General features: G+C 31.8%; 1 protein-coding gene across 17 annotated transcripts in view; it reads right to left on the bottom strand.

Annotated features, from left to right (window-relative positions):
- The window catches only part of phldb1b (pleckstrin homology-like domain, family B, member 1b), a 149,618-nt gene that overhangs the window by 109,220 nt on the left and 17,257 nt on the right, over positions 1–23,141 (bottom strand). For 15 of the 17 annotated variants that reach the window (XM_087283951.1, XM_087283947.1, XM_087283943.1 and 12 more), the window contains exon 2: positions 7,993–8,091. In XM_087283951.1, coding sequence (XP_087140077.1) covers positions 7,993–8,091 — 99 coding nt within the window. Of the gene's footprint in view, positions 1–7,992; positions 8,092–10,744; positions 10,857–23,141 lie in introns of those variants that run through there. The other 2 variants (XM_087283942.1, XM_087283935.1) reach the window with 1 other exon arrangement.

Here is a 23,141-nt window from a genome sequence, read left to right on the forward strand (position 1 = left end):
CCTTTGTTGTTTCACTTTCTTAACAATAAAATGAAAACATGATATGAGGAACTGCTATTTTCATTTTGATATTAGCAACATAACAGAAAGCAGAAATGTTAAGGCATCATGTAGCTACATATTTATATGAATGTCATCTTCACTATGCATATTTATTATAACAAAACAGAGCCTATAACATCACTGCCTTCTTTCATTTTCACTGAAAATATGAAACATACCCTCTCTTTTGCTGAATATCAGTTTTTATAATCAATAATGGCCATTATATAAGTAGAACGTACAATATATTTATATAATTTAGGAAATGAAGGCAAACAATCAGTCAATATACAGAATGTATGTAGTTACATTAATTATTAACTTATCTTTGTGCTCAGCCAAAACATGTTACCTGAGAACAAGTAATAGATTCATTAAAAGACCAAAGTCGGGGAATGTGTCGTTAAATATAGACAACAAGATGAATTCAATATCACGTTTACTAAATATACTGAGATTAGCACCAACGGTAGATCCTTGATGAGCAGTCTGACGTGCACACCTCTCATGTGGGTAGATATGCTGCAGCGCATGCCAGAGTGTGTGTGTGTGTGTGTGTGTGTGTGGTCACGTGATGTGCATTTTCAGCGGTTTAATGTAGACGCAGAGTTGTTCAGAAATGCTGGGTAAACTGCTATTGTGGACGCGGATCACTTTCATTCTAAAATGCTGTATTAAACTAAATGTACTAGTCAGTGTAAACAGGGTCTAAGTAGAATAATCAGTCCTGTATCCATCCAAATCGTGCACAGAAAAATTGCTTTATGGAGTAGGAAAGCCTTCAAAATGTCCAAGAAAACACACAATTATTAAAAGCAATGACTAAGACTGTTTAGACTGTACATCACTGATGAGAAGATGAAGAATGCTGACTGTATGATGACTGAAATCCTCAAATGGCTGTAACAATAACTAGATGCACGTTTTTAAATAAATACACAACTAGCATGTGTTCTATTAGTTCTGCATGAACTTGGTTTGTGGCACCAACTGCTGGACACTTGTAGCTTGTTAGTCAGGGTTCAAAGTCATGACCTAAGCATTAACATATCGTCACAGCTAGATTTTTGCCCCTTGGGGTTACACAAATTTCCCTCCGCATGTAAAAACATTAACCTGCTTCCTGTTCGCTTATTATAGGTGTAAAGTATATGCTAATCTAATGTGTTCTCACATTAAATGAATCTTATTTTAAATTTTATTATCTCACAAGTTTATTGTCCATGAATGGCAAACAATTGAAACTAAAAAAAAAATGTCACTGATGTACCGTACACTGTTAGACCTTACCGGGCATTTTTACAGTAGAATACTGGCAACACTGTTGCCAGTTACTCACTGTAAAAGTTTGGTTACAGTAAGTAACTGGCAACAGTGTTGCCATTTAATTACTGTAACTGAACCATTACAGTGAGTGGCTGGCAACAGTGTTGCCAGTTATTTACTGTAACTGAACCAATACAGTGAGTAGCTGGCAACAGTGTTGCCAGTTAATTACTGTAATAGAGCAGTAGTGGTAACTAACTGGAAACTGTTTACAGTTAATTACTGTACTGTAGTGTTACAACTCACAGCATTATACTGCATACACATTAATATTATGTCATAGTCTTACTAAAATTAATTAGTATTCTTACCTGTTATTAAAAATAGAAGGCATAAAAATTTAGACAAATGTATTTTATTGTTTTGGCAGCAAACAAATATACAACAGAAAATGTATAACAAAATTAAGAAATCAGCAGATATAAATATCATCTTACATATTACAGGTCTGCACAGTAAGGCTGTGGTCACACTAACGTTTGAGCAAGCAAAATTCTGTCATATGGCACTGCGAAAAGAAGTGGGATTAAACAAAATAATTAGAGATTGAAAAAGCAAGCGACTGGTCCATAGTTTAAATTTTTGTTCAGACAGGTCATGTTTTGATCTTTGATTGGTCTCAAGCAATCACATGATGTGATTTCGCAGGTCAGAGATCTCCAAGTTTGAACTTTCCAATGCTGCGAACAGTTACATTTTTCGCATGAGCTAGCATTCCAGGTCTGCAGCATTTATATGCGTATGAATGGAAGTCTAAAGGGAGAAAAGTGCAGTGTGACCGGGACTTTAAGCTGTAACTCTAATTGAACACACCTGATCAAACTAATTAAGGCTTGTTAGAAATCTACAGGTAATGTTGAAGCAGGGTGTGAACTAAACTCTGCTGCGCTGCAGTCCTCCAGGAACTTGGAGTTTGACACCCATATAGCATATTTTTAAAGCAACTGCCAACATTTATCACAATCACATATCAAATAAAAAAATGCACGCATGCACACACACACACACACACACACACACACAGAAAGTGCTGCAGTAAAATGTGTTTCTCTCTCCTCGATGCTGACCATGCAAAAAAAAAAAAAACTAAACAGCAAAAAACACAAAATTTCTATTTTATTTTTTAAAGTTTCAAATAATTAAAAAATAAGCATATGAAAAGAACACGCACATACTCTCTCTCTCTCTCTCTCTCTCTCTCTATATATATATATAGAAACATGTTTGTCAAACACAAGCAGATACTGTGTCAATTCTCAATAAAAAGTTAAAATAATTCTAAAAAACAAAAACAAAGTCGGCAACACCGAAAATCCAAAGGATCCAATCTTTTATTGTTATAATTATTATCTACTTTAAAATCTCATGACCACAAACTTTTCTATTGTTTCTAATATAAATTCATAGGTGTGATTCCCTGTGATGATTTCTGTGCACGTTACCTTACTGAGGTGATGGAATTTATTGGTTTTTATGTGCATAAACTTTTAGCATCTGTACATTATTTCAATATGCAACATCCAATAAATAAATATACTTAAAATCGAGGAGAGGCTAACTAGCTAACTATGTAGCTTTCAAGTACACAGTTCAAGATAACAACAATATACACAGCCTTATTTTAGAAACCCTCAAAAACATTTTAACACATTTTACTTACTCATTGTAGATTCTTATTTAAAGCCTAAAACATCAGACTCTACATCTGAATTGATAGACAGAGAATAGAGCGCACTCATTAGTAAACAAATCAAACACCTGGCTCCCTTAAAGAGCCAGCATTTTCTGAAAACTTTTTCTAATACCTTTGTGTTTAGAATAAGACAGCCTGTGGGAGTGTGGTGATGCCTAAATCATTGTCTTCTGCCTTTAAAATGCACGTCTATATAAACAGCAACATAAAGCATCAGAGTAAATGGGACAGTAATGGTTGAACAGTAATTTGCCATTTATTGTCACACTACATAAAGTAAATTACGGTAATTTATCCTTTGCATTACACAATTTTATACAAACTCTACTCCTTTTACAGTAAAATACTGTTTCCTTTCATTACAGCAAAACACTGACTATTTTGCAGTTATTTACTGCATAATCTACAGGGTAAGAGTGCAGTTAAGCTTTAACCCTAATTAAGCACACCTGATCAAACTAAATCTAAAGGTAGTGTGTTGAAGCAGGGCTGGAAACTAAATTCTTCTAGGCTGCGGCCCTCTAGTAGTTTGACACCCCTGGAGCATAGCATATTTTCAAAGCAATTGCCTACATTTATCACAATTATGCACATATTGTTTAATAAAAAAACAATTAAAATATGCAAACTTCATACATAGCAAAAAAAAAAATGATAATAAATAATCTGATCCTTATGTCGTTCCAAATCTGTAGTAATAATAAAAAAACACAAAAATTACATGATTTATACATTTATTTAGGAAAGCCTTTATACTATACTGTTAATGCCACTTTTACTTACTTTAATTGAAGTTTTCCAAACAAATTCATTGAGTCTTTGCAAACATGTATGTACAGTCTGTGCTGTTTAAGATATATTTTTTTTAAATAACACATTTTTACTAATCATTTAGCAAAATACTAATATTCAGTTGAAAGTGCAATATAAAAGCTGATCTATAGGTTAAATTAGGCAAATTAGACTAATTATAGAAACGTAAACAAAGTTATAAGAATTATTATGACAATTTCTTCGCTCTGTGTGAATATTTTTGCCTTTAAATGCATTTCATCCATATCTTATGCTTAGCTTTTAATGATCTCTGTGGCATTGGTTGACTCCTGATATTCAATGTTAAAACATAAAAGAAACCAAAGAAAACACATGGCTGCAGTGAAATTCAGCTTATCATCAATGCAATGTCCCACTCTCCCCTCAATACTGACCATTCACATATCAAAACTGAACAGTAAATATATATAAATATATAAAATTATATAATAAATATGAATAGCAAACTAAAGCATCAGAGTAGATGGGGCAGTAATGGTTGATCAGTAATTTACCATTTATTATGGCAGTAAATATCTGTAATGGGTACATAGAGTAAATTACTGTGATTTATTCTTTGCATTACAGAATTTCATACAAATCCTGCTTCTTTTACAGTAAAATACTGTTTCCTTTCATTACAGCTAAACACCGGCTATTTTACAGTTATTTACTGCGTAATCTACAGTAAGGGTTAACAGTGTAAGCTTTAGTTTTAATTCAGGGTATGAGGTGGAAGAATTTTCACAGCATAATATTCACTACACGCTACTCTTGAGTACTTTTTAAAGGGCTACATTTTACTCACACTTTGAGTAGGATTTAAAACATGTACTTTGACTCGACTCAAACGTTGGGGCAAGTAATAGTATTTTATACTTAAAGGTCCCATGAAGTGCTTTACAATGTTCATTTTTATTCGATGTTTGACATAATCTCAACCGAAATGCGAAAAGATTGTGGAACATAGTTTAGTTTTTTCCCCTTTTTTAAAAACAGCCAATAGTGTTTTGCTTTATCACCACTCTGTTATTGAGAGTGGTAGAGATTAAGTGCATCAAATGAAAAGCAAATGAGAAGTGTATTGAAGGGGGCGGGGCATGTCAGATACTAGAGAGCATTTGATTGGTTATAATTTGATGAGAAGCTGAAGTATGAGTACACATTAATTAAACCGTTGATATTTTGGTTCGACCTGTATCATTATTTAAACATTCCCCCTACCTTTGCACATTCTTTTAGTTTAAAATAAATTATTTGTTATTACTCAGAATCAAATAAATCCAAAGAATTCATCTTTAACTTTATCTTGGTTGGAAACATTTTTAAACATAAACAAAAATGCATGTCTTTAATCTCTACTTTTTGACATTTTCTGAATGAAGTTGGCTCACTGCTCAAATCTTTCCGTATGTGTAAAAACAAAAAAATGTGCCAGATTCTTGGTATCAAATGAAGAACTGTTTTCTATTGACTCTGATTTCAGTTAGATAGCTTTTCTTTAATGTTCTTAATTTTATTTGTTTTCATACACCTTTATACAATTGCAATTTACTCACCCCTTTCTTTTGTTTTGTTAGTCTTTTTTCTGTCTGCAACTAATATAGCTTGTATTTTCTTTCTTTTGTATCTCTCTTGTATTGATCTCTTGATTATGGCTTTCATAAATTTTCATTCTTGAATAAAAAAAAATAATAAAATAAATAAAAATACTAGTAATAATAATAAAATAATACTAATATAATAATAATAATAATAATAATAATAATAAGAAGAAGAAGAAGAAGAAGAAGAAGAAGAAGAAGAAGTAGAAATTAATAATAATAATGTGATAAAAAATAAATTAATAATAATAATAATAATAATAATAATAATAATAATAACAAGAAGAAGAAGAAGAAGAACAACAACAACAACAACAACAACAATAATAATAATAATAAAGTAATAATAATAATAAAGTAATAATAATTTAATAATAATATCATCATCAACAACAACAACAACAACAACAACATGAATAATAATAATATAAAATAATAATAATAACAAATAATAATATAATAATAATAATAATGATAATAATAATAATAATAATAATATCAACAACAATAATAACAATAATAATAAAGTAATAATAATATAATAATAACAACAACAACAACAATAATAATAATAATAACAATAACAATGCAATAATAATAATAATTTAATAATAATGTAATAATAATAATGATGATTATAAGAAGAAAAAGAACAACAACAACAATAATAATAATAATAATAATAATAATAATAATAATAACAATGTAATAATAATATAATTAAAATAATAACAATGATAATAATAATGTTATAATAATGATAATAATGTAATAATAACAACAACAACAACAACAACAACAACAATAATAATGTAATGAAAATAATAACAGTGATAATAATAATAATAATAATAATAATAATAATAATAATAATAATAATAATAATGTAATAAAAATAATGTAATATTAATGTGAGGAGAGCAGCATTCTCCAGTAAATATATAATGAATACTTTCCAAAAAGAAGGGCCCATAAAGCCTTTAAATGAGTAAAATGTCTGACCTAAGAGGACAATGCCATTGTTTCACACTGCTGCTGCCAAACATTACAAATGCAATGAGTCAGCACATACATCAGCTAAAACTTTGCACAATGACTTATATCATTGTGCAAACATAATATTTCATAACAATAGGAAGTTGCTCAGTAGTGACTCAAGTGGAGCTCTAGGCAGGCAGTTGAGTTCATCTTACTACTCTCTTCAACCCTAGAGAGAGAAAAGTCTTCAGTCAGACCTCAGAAAAAACTTAAAGGCTCAGCAAGGGGGAGGTCGTCATGGCAACAGTGAGAACTAGTAATGACTGTACCCTGTAATTCTGTGCGATGACATCATTCTTCTACAAGAAACGAGCTGAATCTATCAATGCACTCTGCAATTCCGAATCACAATGATTTGTATGCAAATGTGCTTCATTCTGCACAGGCTTATGCAATTTATGCACATTATTTATTTTTTTCATCTGTACAGATAATTGCAGTGCCCACCTTCCCCAAACATCCACTAAAGACATATTATCACCTCAGGGCTGCGGTGTACGCTTGAGTTTAGCATAAACCCGACTGCTTAAACAAGATTAGCAGAAGGTAATTAGTGTAATCGGTTAAAGCAGAGCTTGCAGGCTGTGAGTGAGTGATGATCATTGTGTTTTATAAGGAGGACCATCAACACATCTGCCGTAGATTATCTGGTGTGTTACTGCAGGGAGAATTCCGTGTAGATGCTGAAACAGAAGGTGATGATTGTAATGATGGCCCAGGGGGTCTTTTCACACATCATCCGATTCACGAACCCTCAATTCTCACTGCCAGACAAAAGCTCCCTCACTGAAAGGTGTCGCTATTAAGGCAGCTTTTACCTTTTTACTGTCGTACAAGCTGTTAAAAACATTTATTATGTAAAAGAGAGAGTATTTTCTTCCACTTTGAGCTAAAGTTCGAGTCAGAAAAAAGGTACAAAGCTGTGACTGGTGTGGTTTTATATACAGTTGAAGTCAGAATATTAGCCCTCCTGAATTATTACCCCCTGTTTATTTTTCTTCCGATTTCCGTTTAACAGAAAGAAGCTTTTTTCAGCACATTTATAAACATAATAGTTTTAATAACTCATTTCTAATAACTGATTTATTTTATCTTTGTCATGATGACAGTAAATAATATTTGACTAGATATTTTTAAGACACTTCTATACAGCTTAAAGTGACATTTAAAGGCTAATTAGGTTAGGCAGGTTAGGGTAATTAAGCAAGTTATTGTATAATGATGTTTTGTTCTGTAGACTATCGGAAGAGGCTAATAATTTTGACCTTAAAATGGTTCATAAAAAATTATAAACTGCTTTTATTCTAGCCAAAATAAAACAAACAATAAAAAATATTATCAGACATACTGTGAAAATTTCCTTGCTCTGGTAAACATAATTTGGGAAACATTTTAAAAAGAAAAGAGGGGCTAATAATTATTACTTCAACTATAATTGATTTATATCATACATGATAAGTAAATTTCATAACTCACCTGGAGCACCTGATGAGACTGATGCCCATGGCTAAGATTTTGGTTCAAAGTATCCATGGCCAGTGTACTGTCACTTACTTGCTCGGGGACATGAGAATCCTGCCAGAGACAAAAACAATGACACTGTATAAAATGCAGGGTTCCACACAATTCCTTTATGCTCTCCTAACACAATTTGATTAAGTTAACTCAATTGTTTTTTTTTGCAAATTAAAGTAGATTGAATATAAAACAAAAGAGATGTGCCCAAAAACCCTCAAGAAGTGTGTTGATTCAGCTCATTTTAAGCAAGTAGTTTGAACAAGCAGCAAAATATTTTTGCAGAAAACATAAAACACATATACCTTAAAGGCAATATAGCTATCTTGGTTTTAGATTCTTATTATTACAATACGTTGATGCTTGTTTTACAAAAGAAGATCAAACAGGTTTGTGTTTTAGTAAAAACAAAGGTTTCAAATAGGTGTTTTCACAACAATGCCATGTTGAGCAATCACACGTTGGCTTCCCATTGAATCATTTAAATGAAAAACTCTTAATGCTCTTAATGTGATGAACAATTTAATAATCCAAGGATCTTTTTTCTGTTATGAAAGAACCTTTTGTGCCAAAGAAACTTTCCATGGATGTGAAAGTGTCTTCTTGGAAACATTCATACCAGTAAAGAGCCTTTCACATGAGTGTACATATTGTTTTTAACCGGTGTCTTGTACTGTAGATAACAGCTGAGCCCCAGTCGAGTATCCAAAGTGCACACAATAGTGTGAGTGGGAGAAACGCAGCCTCCGGCATTCTCCGTCTGCATCCTCAGCTGACTCACTGCCTGATGAATACAGTCTGCACTCACACCAATGCCATTTGCAAACAGATAACGCTGATTTACCCCGTCAGCCAGACTCACACTGACTCTCACCGGTCAAAAGCTGCCTTTACTTCTGAGACCTGACACACACACACACAAACCTTCTGCCCTGACATTCCTCTGCTCTTACTCACATTCTTACAAAGTCTTTGACTTTAGCCTCAACAAAACACATCTGAGAACACAGAATCTCCCCAGTGGTTGCATTTGTACATTTAACTCTTGGCTTGTAGAACTGTGTACTTCTAAAAAGAAAGGTTTCTGTTGAGATTTATACAATGAGGCTTTCGAATGCTTCATTCTAATAGGTACAGAAAAACAGAGGTTTTAATAGGCCTTTTTCCACACCAATGCCATTTTTTTTGGTTCTTTTAATACCTGTTTAGTGGTAAGTTCTTTAAAGACGACTTTTTTATGATGTTAAAATCACCCTCACACACTTTCTAATAGTGGAATGTTAAAAGTTCTTCAAGTAATGATCAATGATAATTGATCAAAAGAGTTATTTTTGCAGTGATTTTCATAGAATAATCTTTGAATGCTTACAACTCACAAGAATCAGAATACACACACAAAACAAGACCAAATAAATAAAAATGTGAACCTGGTCCACAAAGCCTTGTCTTATGTAGCACGGGTATGTTTGGCAATACCAAAAAGGTATTTAATGAGTCAAAAATATATATTTTTCTTTTATGACAAATAAAGTTGGAAAATTAGGTAAAGATTTCTTAAAAATTTCAGAACAAAATGTCTATTGTAAATATATCAAAACTCAATCCTTGACTAACAATATGCATGGCCAATCACTTTATTTAGACAACTTTTACAGTGATTTCTCTATATTTGTTTTTATTATATTCTTAAACCCTCAGACTTCAGATTTCAATAGTTGTATCTCAGCCAAATCTTGTGCTACCCTAACAAACATCAATACGAAGCTTATTTATCCAGCTTTCAGGGTGTGTATAAATCTATAAATTCACAACTGTATAAATAAACATTTATGATTAGTTTTGTGGTCTTGGGTCAAATATAAGTCAGTACTGAAGCCAAATCTGGAGCATATCTAACACAATAACTCACGATAACAGTCCAAATATTAGTACACCCAAATTTAAATGTTATAGGAAAATATTAAATACAAACTTAAAAAGTCAAAAGAAGCAAAAAAAAAAAAAAAAAAAAAAGGAAACTTTAGCTGAAATTTTGTAGGTTGTAATTGTTTTTGCAATATTTTGCTTGAGTTTAAGTGTATTATGTTACAATTTCTAAATATTATTTTAATTAATATATCTGTTAAATAAATATGTTTTGTTTAAATACACCAAAATACATTAAATATATTCACTGAGAAATGGATAAAAATATTCAATTTTAAAATGGGGTGTACTCAATTATGCTGCAGCACTGTTTATCTTATCTATCTAACATCTACATTCTAATAAACATTTCTTAGTTTAAAGGTTATTTTGGAGCCCAAAATATTTCTTCTATGGCAATGTTACGAAAATGTTTTGTGTAATGAACCTTTTGCAGCTCCAAACCAAACAAGCTTTTGTTGAAATGAATTCAATAAAAACCCAAAACCATAACTGCATAATTAAAAGTAATCACTGTAATCACGCTGTGCTTTGATGATAGCACCTTTGTTACAAAAAACTTTTTTTTAGACTGAAGAATTTGAATAGTTTGCCAGTGAATCAGATGTTAACCTTAAACCACACTGTTTACAAAAGAGACTGTGTAAAAAGACAATTATCAAAAAAAAAAAAAATTCATTTGAGATTCTCAGAAGTTTTAAATATTTTAACAACCAGCAAATAGCAAGAATCCATTCAAAAACTAGTAATGAAATAACTGACATACAAAAAAAGTTTTTATTTTTACCTTTTTCCAGTTGTCGAATAAGTACAACGCCTCCATTTCAAAGCATTGAATCAAACATTTACTGCACCAGAGACTCAAGAAACACTATTTTCTGTCTCTCCAGTGCCTCTACATCTTCATTCAGAGGATACCTGCTCCTATTCAAACTATCACAGACGTGTTTTTACATGCTGCTTTGAGCTAAATCCCACATTCCTGCCTGTCGGCTACAACCCTGATAACAGATGTTACTGCGCTGGTCAATAAACGGATGGAGCTCCATAAAAGAGAGTAGAAAGACGGCGGATTACAGTCAAAGAGGAACAAGAGAGGAAGTTGAACAAGTCGAAGCAAACACAAGCGTGTAATAATGGAAGTATATATAGGTCATCTGGGAAATGTACAAAGACTGACTGAGAGACAGAAGATCTGACAGATTGAGGATGAGTTTGATCACACTCCAAAACTCCGTTATTGCCACATGCCTTTTCTGCTCATCAAAGCCGATTTGCACGATTTCAGAGGCAGTGAGTCACATTTCCATACTAGCGTCTTTATATGGAGTCTGATTCTCTTCCAGATTGCACACGCTCACATTTTTATCAGAGCCAACAATGCGGAGAGCGGCACATTCTCTCCAGTGGAAGAATATAAAGGCTGGTATTGTGTGTCAGATGATAGAGACGCTCACGGTAGAGGATGATAATGATAATGATGAGCTCTGGATGGGAAAAAATATGAAGAAATGCGGTCGACTGAAGGCATGAAGGTCTGGATAGTTGCTCACTCGATAGACTCCTTAATTAAGCTCAGGGGAAACTAACTTATTTGGCATTTTTAAACTTACTTTGAGATACACACTTTAATATATATATATATATATATATATATATATATATATATATATATATATATATATATATATATATATATATATACTATACTAATATATATATATATATATATATATATATATATATATATATATATATATATATATATATATATATATATATATATATATATATATTATAATAAAAAATCAAGTTACAATAAAACTACAGGTGAAGGCAAAATTGTTAGACATCCTGCAAGATGTTATTTCTTATTCCACATTTTCCCAAGTGCTATTTAACATAAGTTATATTAACTAATTTCTAATAACTCTCGCATGGTCTAACAATGTTGAGCTTATTGTCTTTATGAGTTATGGGTGTGTTTTGAGAATAAACCAATCAGAGTCTCATCTTCCATTCCCTTTAAGGGTCAGTTGCGTCGTGCCATGGCGCATTTGTTATTTACATGGCGAACTTTGTAAGTGGAAAAACTAAACTGTTCACGAGTGAGAAAACAGTTAAACAGAGAATCTGCAGCGCAAGAATGAGAGAATGATCCTCCTCCAATCGGTCTTTACTTTCACTTTCTCTCTTTCGTGGATAAGTAAACGTGTTGTATGCACAGATATCCATTAGCCTACATGATTAATTTCATTTGTTACGCTCAAAGATTTGCTTAAAAACTACTTTTAATTTTAGTTTTAATTTACAGCAAACGAATAAATAACCAATGATAACAAAGTGTGTTAAAAAAACTGAGTTATATCCAAATACAAGTGCTTTGTCCCATATACTCCAAAACCTGACAGGTAGACAAATCTAAGATAGTTTTATTAAAAAATATAAATATGCATATAATAAATACTACTACTAATAATAATAACATTATACAAGTGTGCAACATTTTACATTTTGCAAGTTTTCGTGAACAAACTGAAAAAAGTCTCCGAGGTGAAGAAGGCATGAAGGTGGTGGTTTATATATATATATATATGTAGAATACAATAAATTTTTTTGTATTTTACTCCTTTAATTTTTTTTCATTAGTAAAGATTTTTGCGTATTGTTTTTACATCTTGCGTGTTTTAAGCAATGTTTAAGCGATTTACGCTCTGCGCTGGACTTAAGATTTGCTTTTAGCTAATCTATTGCAAAATCAATTTTACATCCTTAAAATAGCAACGCGCAACAATGCGCCTTAAAGCTGGATTTATACTTTCGCCTTGCGCTGCATCGCGCATCTCCGCTGACTGCAAGCGCACCACACGAAATGTACGAGGCTTTTATACTTGCTGCGTTTGCCATTGTATTATTCTTTAAAACAACAGGGGACACTCAAAAGAAAATCACTGTAAAGTAAGATGTATAAACAGAGAAGTAGAAAGTTTACGACCTACGTCATATCATTAATATCATTCAATACTTTTAAACTAATTATTTTAATTGTTTTTTTATAAATTATTTTAATGATTTTAAAGATTATTATAACCATTCAAGGTTTTTTTAATCAAACTTTGATGCATCACTTGCTTTTTTTCATATCTTGGACAGTTCTACATATTTTAATTTGATAAAATATTAATGACAACAGAACGTGGGTTGCTCTACAAATAAGTTTTATTATCGCAAAAATAAAAGCAAAAAAAAGTACACTTACTAAAGAATACAGAATTCTCCACAATTCACAAATTACTGTCTGGTCCTATACTATACAATATACTGATGCCTAGAAAAACCCTCAGTATATTGTAAACCGATAGGCTCAAAAATTTCTTTCCAGTTATCAAAGTAATAGTTTGTTCCTTAATTATAGTTTTGTAAATATTAAATTATATTTAATTCAAAATTTAACAAAATACATCAGTGTAAAACCTTTAAATGGTGGAAAAACATATTCTGTAATTGTGTACCTGGGTCTTCACTTTTGTCATGGCCTCTTTTGGTTTTAACAAACTTATCCCTCAGGTTTTTCCAAACCTTTTAACAAAAACTCTTTCCTTTCCCACGGCTGTTGCTATTTCTAGTCAAGAATAATTGACCGTCAGGTTATCCCAATGATCACAAATCATAAAGATGTCTGTACTGTAATGTTTCAGACAAAATCTCTTCAAAGTGATTCATAATTTAACTCAAATCAAATGCGGCACCGCGCACAGTTCGCTCGAGTCTCAAAAAAAAAAAAAAATTTCACTCCGCCGGCCAGAATCATGTCGCGCGTACCCAAAGCCAACCTCCGCGATGACGTCACATTCTCCACGTGCAGTCAATCGAACAAGCGGACGCGTTGAGTACTTAACACACCTTTTTTTTAGACTAAAAAACCCATGAGTCCACAAAGTGGCGCAAATGGATTTGCTATTTAAACAACATGGCGGAAAATGGGAAAATTAAGGTTGCGTTGGTCACCAAAATAAAAAAAACCTTAATGCACTGGGTGTGAGATAGGGCCCCTAATGTTTTACTAGTTATTTTGTATGATACTACACTCCCAGAAATAAAGATACAAAATAGGTCAAAAAATGTACATTTTTGTTCCTAACAGGTCCCTAAAGGTAAATAATAATACCTAAAAAGTATAAATGTGTACCTCAAAGCAAGGGCTTAGAACTGGCATGGATGGAAGGAACGTGTCAATACCTAAAATGAAATATTCCTCCATCAACCCTTAGTAACTGTCTTGTGCACAAAGGGTTAAAGTCAAGTTTGCTATGAGTTCACTATAATACTATTAACCGAGGCTGTGAAGTTAATCAACTTAAGTTTCGGGATAAAACAGTTAAATTGCGTCACATACCTCTCTAACTTTCTCTCCAATTACACCTTCTTAAAGCCAGATTGCAGTAAAATCATGTAAATTGAATTTTGCAGCATGGAATGTGATTCATTAATTGTTATTTGTATTATTAAGTGTTTATTTTATATTGTTAAGTACTTTATTCATTTTTTTAAAAGCGTAAAAACAATTTGCGTAATTTTCGCGCTTAGGTTAACAAGACAAGTCACTGGACAACAGTAGTTTAGCCAAGCAAAGCAATTATTTCCTAAGGAGGCTAAAAATATTGATCTTAAATAAAAAAATAATAATAATAATTAATTAAAACTGCTTTTATTCCAGTAAAACTAAATAAATAAGAGTTTCTCCAAAAGAGAAAATGTTATAAGAAATACTGTAAAAATATTCTTGCTCTGTTAAACAGAACATACACTTGGGAAATATTTAAAAAATGAATGCAATTTTCACAGGAGAGCCAATAATTTCAACTTTAACTCTACATTTTCAAAAAGAATATAAATAAATGAAAAGATAAGAATAAGAACATATATTGCTCTTTTGTTAATCTGACCAGTAATTTTTAGATTTATTCATTTTATTCAACTGTTTGTGTAAATGTCTTTTTAACTGCCTTTTTAATCAAAAAGTGTGGAGAAGAGATGCTGAATGGTTTTGAATGGTGGCGAACACAGCATTCAGCTCTTCAGATTGACTTGATTCACTGTAAACACATCTCAAACACCCAAAAGACCAAATGACTGAGCTTTCTGCAGTAGAGATGTTTCACCACATGTGATCCGCTCTCTCATGCACACCTCTGAGGCTCATTTATAGGATTTCCCTTACAGACAATATTCGGTATGCTTAGGAAATGCTGAAGGAGAGGAAACTTGTAACTGGATTACAAGACGTGAGGAAATATGGCCCTGTCTTTGTAGACTTAAACCAGCTTTCTATAGTTTCTGCCTGAAGGCACATTGGATTATTCATCCATGAATTTCAGATGAGTTTAATAGTACAGAGAGAGTGGGAGAGAGAGAGAGAGAGAGAGAGAGAGAGAGAGAGAGAGAGAGAGAGAGAGAGAGAGAGAGAGAGAGAGAGCGAGAGAGAGGGTATAATTTGGGAGATGGTGAGGTTTTTCATTGCTACCAGCAAGTAGGTTTTAAACTGCCTGTTTAGAGACCTCCACCTGCTGGTAAACATTGAGCTCTCATACGTGCTTCTTAATTTAGGCCAGGGGTGGTGGAAAAACAATGCTGCAATATTATATATAATAGGAATATAAATAGATTTGTATTTAATGTAATAAATAAATTAATGTTTTAATTGTTAAAATGCTTTATATAAAATATAAGGTGCTGCTCTACAATAAGGTTGTATTGGTTGATGTTAGTTAATGCATTTACTAACATGAACAAACAATACAATAACAACAGTATTTGATAATGTTAGTTACGGTAGTTTATGGAAATACATTTGTTCAATGTTAGTTCATGTTAACTCATGGTGCATAAACTAATGTTATTAGTAAATGTTGGACTTTGATTAATAAATGCTGTACAAGCACTGATCATACGTAGTTCATTTTATTAAATACATCAACTAATAATGAACCTTATTGTAAAGTGTGACCAAATATACAAATTATGAACTAAGAATATTTGTGTTCAATATACAGCATGGAGTATCACATTTGTTGCTTGTTTGTAAAATTTGACTCAATTTGTTTTTTTATGTTTCATCATATATCATCATATCACATACATATTATTTGATATTTAATGATACAAAAATAAATAAAATAAACAAACTGAATCAAATATTTATGAATATATAAGAACACAATCCAAAAAATGAGTACACCCAAATTATTATATTGGAGAAAAATATTAAATAAATAAATAAATAAATAAATAAATAAATAAATAAATAAATAAATAAATAAATAAATTTATTTTCTTTTCGGCTTAGTCCCTTTATTAATCAGGGGTCGCCACAATGGAATGAACTGCCAACTTATCCAGCATATGCTTTACGCAACGATGCCCTTCCATCTGCAACCTATCACTGGGAAACATGGGGAATATGGAGAGGACATGCAAACTTCACACAAAAATGCCAACTGACCCCGTAGGGCACAGGTGTCATTTCCAGTTCCTAGAGGGCCGAGGCTCTGCACAGTATAATTGCAACCCTAATTAAACACACCTGATCAAACTAATGGAGTCCTTCAGGCTTGTTTGAAACCTAGAGGTAAGTGTGTTGAATCAGGGTTGGAATTAAACTGTGCAGAGCTGCGGCCCTCCAGGAACTGGAATTGACACCTGTGCCGTAGGGGCTTGAACCAGCGGCTTCTTCCTGTGAGGTGACTGTTATACCCACTTTGCCACTGTGACATGCAAATAAATAAATAAATAAATAAATGAATAAAATTAATAAACAGAAAAATCAAGGCATAAAAATGTAAACTTCAGTTAAAATTTTGTAGTTTGTTCCTTTTATTTTGCAATTACTTGTTTGAAATTAAATGGATTATCTTGTATAGAGTTGCGTATAGTGTTATCTTGCACTTCTGGCTTTTATTTTTATTAATAATTCAGTAATAAAAGATTATTAGATTTATTATTGTTATTAGATTTATTATTGAGGATTCTTATTAATTTTTATTTTTTTCTTATCATTTGCATTTGTTTCTTGTAAATAAAGTTGAATAATAGTTTACTTAGTACTTACTTAATAGTTTAATAGTTTGTTTATTATTTGTTATTTATTCATTGAAGAACAATTTTTCTTAAAAAATATAGCTGAAACAAAACTTATTTTATTTAATATTTTTAAAATAATTTTTATTTAAATAATTTTTTAAACAAATTATTACTATTAATTTGTTAATTACCTGTATAAACCTGTTTATAAAGCATCACAAAGACTGAGTGGAAAGAAGCCACATGTTTCCACTTTCACATATCATAATGCAGAACAATAAACAAATGCCTTTATATCAGCTGCTTGTCATCACTAAACAGTCTGCACGACATCCCTGATCGCAATGCCTAAGGCCTCTGTTTCATATCCAGACATGCCAAAATTCAGAGCCATATTGAAGAAAACAGCACACATGTTGAAGATGGGGGACTTCAGCAGCGAGTCGCAGCACACAGAGACATACGCATATCTAGACAGGAAATTGAAGGGCAGATGAGAAATCCTGCCATTTCTGTGAGTGTATGATTATGGCTGTGGACAAACACACTGATGGATGTGGCCGACTAAACAGCTTTTTCCATTTTTAGCCCTTGCCACAAAAATGTTGCGAAGTAGGAATGTGAAAATGAGCCATGCTCCAGAACGTGCCTTAAAATAGCAGGGAGTGGGCAGGAATTCTCCCACCCAGTGTAATTAAGACTCAGCAATTATGTAACATTGATCTTCTACAGATCTAAACATGCTAACTCAATCAAAAAGCAAATCTGATGAACATTTAAGCTAATTATAGATCGCATCTCCTCTCAGATCAGAAGTTTGTTTGTAGCATCAAAGCTAATTTTGCTAATGCACTTATTTTACCATTGTGGGGGGCTTCAAAGTGCTGCGTGAAATGTCTGGTATGTTGGTTTCTCCATCACTCATTGTGTTGAGACAAGCTAATAACCACACGACCACCTGCACACAGTGAAGACCCATGAGCAAAGGTCATGAAACACCATCAAAGACTTCTGTGTGCGCGTTCACATCAACGTCAGAAAATATATATAACACTGACATAAGAATCCAAAAGCAAAAAAGAGCAGTATTGTTGACATCAGCCCTCAATACAGCCTGGAGAAACATATAGAGTTTAAAGAGTTTACTTCTATTTTGGAACATGCTACCCACAGGAGAAAATACTATAGTAATTTACTGTAAATACTAGTGTTTTTGATTTCTTTTTTAGTAAAGTACTTGAATTAATATGTTGCTTGGATTCTATAGTTGCTATTGTAACACAAAAACCAATAAATACAAATGACTCAATACTGTAGCTTTCTACTCTATAAGGTATATTATATCACAATTCACCATAATTCACCATAGTTTACTGTACTACAGTGTACTATAGTTCATTAACAAAAAATGTATGTATACTACATTAAACGCTTTATTAAATATATTGCTCTTTGTTAATGAACCATAGTGTTAATGAACTTTGTTAATGAACAATTAAGAATATTATGGATCAAATACACTATAGTATTTACTATAATCTACTGAAGTATTTTTATCATAAAAATCCAAAATCAACCAAAAAGTGCTTCAGGAGTGATTAATGTGTCGGTGCTCTTTGGGTAAGGGATACATATGGATAAACAGCAACATTATAAGACCAAGGCACTCAAAAGAAAAGTTAAAATGATGTAAAAAAAAAAATGCAAACTGCTGCAGTTTTGATGTTAATAATGAAATGAAATATTTTTTTTTACTTTTTTCGAATGCCTTGGACTTAATTACTAATTATTTACCTATTTAGTAACATACTAACTAATTTTGCTGTTTATTTTTATTTATAGTTTATTTTAAATGCCCTTCACAAATATTGACTGCTTTAGTAAAGGTGAAAAAATTACTTTTGCTCAGGTTGGTTTATAAAATAATAATAATAATAATAATAATAATAATAATAATAATAATAATAATAATAATAATAATAATAATAATAATAATAATAATAATAATAATAATACATTTGTGCCAACATTATTGATACCTGAATTCATATGAGCAGAATATTTTCCCAATATACTCACAAAGATGATCAAGAAGCAACAAACAAACAAAAAAATGAAAACAGCTATTTTTACCCTCAAGGCAATAATTAAGACATTCCAGTTAACTAAAAGCTTTATGAATCAGCCTGAAAGAGGATGCATGTCTGTCTTGTCTCAATGTACTGTCAGGAGGATGGTTTGACCGGTCAAATATTTTCAAAGATCGCAGAAAATGTCAGCTAAATCACCACAGATTGCCATCAGGCACTTCAATGTCAAAATGGCATCAAAAACTAGTTAAAAAAAAACAAACAAACCAATGAACTGCCTTGATGTCAAAACAACATCAAATGGACATCTGATTTATCTGTTTCAAACTTTAATATGAAGTCATTTGGTGGCAGGGCTTTTAGTTGTACAGCACGAGTCATGGAACTCCCAACCTTTGCCCTTTCAGCAGGTGGACACTATTTCCAATTTTAAATCTCAGATAGGTTTTAATGACTTGCTAGTTTAATATCATGTCTATTGCTTTTTACTGCTTGTTTTTTTTAAGATCCGCTTGCCATATTCTGTAAAGTGTCCCTGAGTGATTTGAAAGGTGCCTATAAATAAAATGTATTATTATTATTATTATTATTATTATTACTATCTAAAATTGGCAATTGAAAAGGTTTCTGTTAAGTTTTGACATATATATTTAATACCAATGTTAGATGTCAATTTGATGTTGTTTAGACATTAAGATAGATACAAAGTTCTATTGTACATTTGTAATTTGTAATTGTAGCTTTCAGATAAATAAAACATTTTGTTTATTATAATGCTTTTTGTGTTCTTATTTTGGTGGTCAAAAGGGCATTCATGTGTAGATGTTGAGGTTTTGACATTAAATTTGCATTTTTAACATGTTTTTAAAAATATTTTCTGATGTCTTTTCATTATCAAGGTCATTGTCAAGACCACAGGGTTGTTTGGAAGGGTTTTGAAAGAAAAAATCTTCTACCTTCATCCAAAAACTCAAGCTAACTTCTTATTATTTTGAACAAAAACCAACAATAAAGACATTTTGATGGCCTTTTTTGCTTATATTCACTGTATAGAAGGCTAAGGTGGTCATTTACTAGTTGTAAACAGGTTGACTATGTTTTCTGCTGAACACAAATGAAAATATTTTAAAGACAGCTAAAAACCTGTAACCATTAACTTCCATAGTATTTTTCTATGCAACTCAAAAGTTATAAAAATATATTCTTTAAAGTTCAACAGACAAGAGAAACTAAATAGTGAGGACATGTTCATGTTTGGGTGGACTATCCTCTTAAGCACCTTATATAGGTATAAGAAACAATTAATTTTCAAAACATTGGATGCCCAGTAGGCTAAACACAAGACACAATACAAGACACTTGTCATGTAAACACATAGTAGCATTTCTAATCATATCAACATCAGTGACAATAGAGACATGAGTGGGCACTAGGGAGATTACACTGTCTCCAAACATTAGAGAGGAAACACGACAAACAAACAGGATGGCAGGAGAGGAGGATCACTGCTATATGTAGACTTCCTATCGGACAGAGAGTTTCCTGTGGGATGAGGCTGTCACTCTAATTTTGCTCAAGAATTCAAATGAAACTAATAAATTATCTTTTTTTGAAGTTGTGAGTTTATAATCGAGTGTAATTGAAAAAAGGAGGATAAGCTTTCCATTCTACTTTGTTAGGACAGGACAATATTTACAATATTTATATTATACATCACATGTCAAGATCATACCTGTCAACCCTTTCGTTTATCCAGAGATTCCCTCGTATTTTACAATTGTATCCCACTATCATCCCGTAAAGGTATTTTCCTGTATTTCTCCCATATTTTCAATCTTTCTATGAAGGGTGGCCATAAACATTAAAGGAACGATCCTCTCTATACGTAAACCATACCGCCGAACCACAATGGGATGTCCCTTGCGCTTAAATGTGAGTCTGTTCTGTGCTTTCATTTTATTTATAGGCATGAAAACACTTTGATATAAAAAGAAAAAATGGCAGGAGTCAATTCTTTTCCATTACAGGCACCATTGCTCCTCCTATGCAATTCTCAAAACAGTCATTTCATGTAGTGGTGCGTGACTGTCAGACGTGCTCCAGAGTGATAAACAGATGCTGATTCTGCACATGCGATTTAAATTGAAGCGAAAGTGGACACTCGGGGTTTTGGGTGCGTGTTTGAACAGACATAATAATAATAATAATAACAACAACATCTAATGTGGATTTTAGTGGGTTTTAAACACAAAAACTTTTGTCTTAAATGAGCACAAACCGTAAAAAAGCAATCTAATGCTTTTATTATAGATGTGTGCATTTTTAAAGTGACACCTCTGTTATTTAATGTGATCAAACGAAAAATCTGAATGAGAGCTTCATTCGCTGTTCTTTAATCAGAAGGTTTAAATGGTAACACTTTACAATAACAGTACATACATAATGATGTGCTAAACATTTCTTTATTATGATTTAATGATCAGTTAATGCATGTGCTAATCATGAATTAACTTTAACTACAACATGAGTACAACAAGAATTCATGAGTAAATAACAGCCACCTTAATTACTTGTAAGTACATGTTGTTAATTAAAGTATTTAATAACATTTAAGTTTAAGCTAAATGTAACCAACATGAACTCATGAGCTGTTATGTATAAGTATGTCATGACTTTACTTGGAGGGGCACATCATCATTAACTCATCCTTATGAACTCCTGTGTTCAAACTGTTGATGTTGATGGAACACTTTTCTATTGTTATTCTGTGTAAACGCACTAGACTGACATGCATTAGGAGTTCATGAGTAGTTAAGAATGGGTAATAAATGATGTGCCCCTCCAAGTAAAGTCATAATATAATTAAACATTAACATGTCTTGAGTTCATGACATCATAATGTAACTCATCATTAGTCCCTAATAAAGTAGTTTAGTTTACATATTAATCCATCACTATTTATGGACTGCTATTGTAAAGTGTTATCGTTTAATTATACAGTGAAGAAAAGGTTAATAAGATTTGATAACTTGATTCAATTCCTTTATAATAGCTATTAATATGAATAGGCTAAACTGTTTGCAAATTTTTTGCAGCTTTTTCAAATGAATACTATTTATTATATCCTTTGTAAATATTAATAAAATGTATTAATGACCATTTCAAATGTTTATTTATGCCATTAAACGGTTGAACCAGCTCCTGAGGAACATATTTGATCATTTCAGTGTCTCTTATTTTCACATGCCAACGTTGACAGGTATGGCAGAGATACAACTATCTGGAATCTAGTTGTTCCAAAAACAAACAAAAAAAACACCTTTAAAGTTTTCTAAATAAAGTGCTATAAAAAATTAGGTTTTGATATATTTACAGTAAGAAATTTACGAAATAACTTCATGGAACTTATTATATTATATTATTATATTATAGTGTAATGATTTTGTTATGATTTTTTACATCATTAATTCTTATCCAGACAGTGCTTTTGTGGCTATTGACAAAATGATATTCCTGCAACACAAGATTTTGTGGTTCAGGGTCACAAATAATATAACCAATTTTACATTTACAATTATTCAAAATTATTCATCCCCCCATCCCAAATCCAGAGATATAAATTATTATTATGAGATATACAGTGGTTACAACTGCAGAATTAAGTCCAGAATTAAATCAGAATTGCAAGGCATCACCACAGTTGAAGTCACAATTGGATGTAGTAAATCTAATTATTATTATTATTATTATTTTTTATTACTGATTGGTTTATTCTTTTATTAACTTTTATTTAGTGCAAAAAAATCCAATCTTTTCAAATCTTTTTATCTTCATTTTTAACACAAAATAAGATAAAAAATTAAAAATAAAACAAAACTATTCATAATTAATAATATAATAAATTTCCTTTGGAAAACCTGATGCGGCCCAGCCTCACCCAGACTCTGCCTCCAGCGACTATGATGTAAATTGAGTTTGAGACCCCTGGTTTAAGGTAATAAAGTCACAATTATG

This window comes from Danio rerio, chromosome 15 (assembly GCF_052040795.2).
Source record: "Danio rerio strain M-AB ecotype USA chromosome 15, GRCz13ab, whole genome shotgun sequence".
Lineage (NCBI taxonomy): Eukaryota > Metazoa > Chordata > Actinopteri > Cypriniformes > Danionidae > Danio > Danio rerio.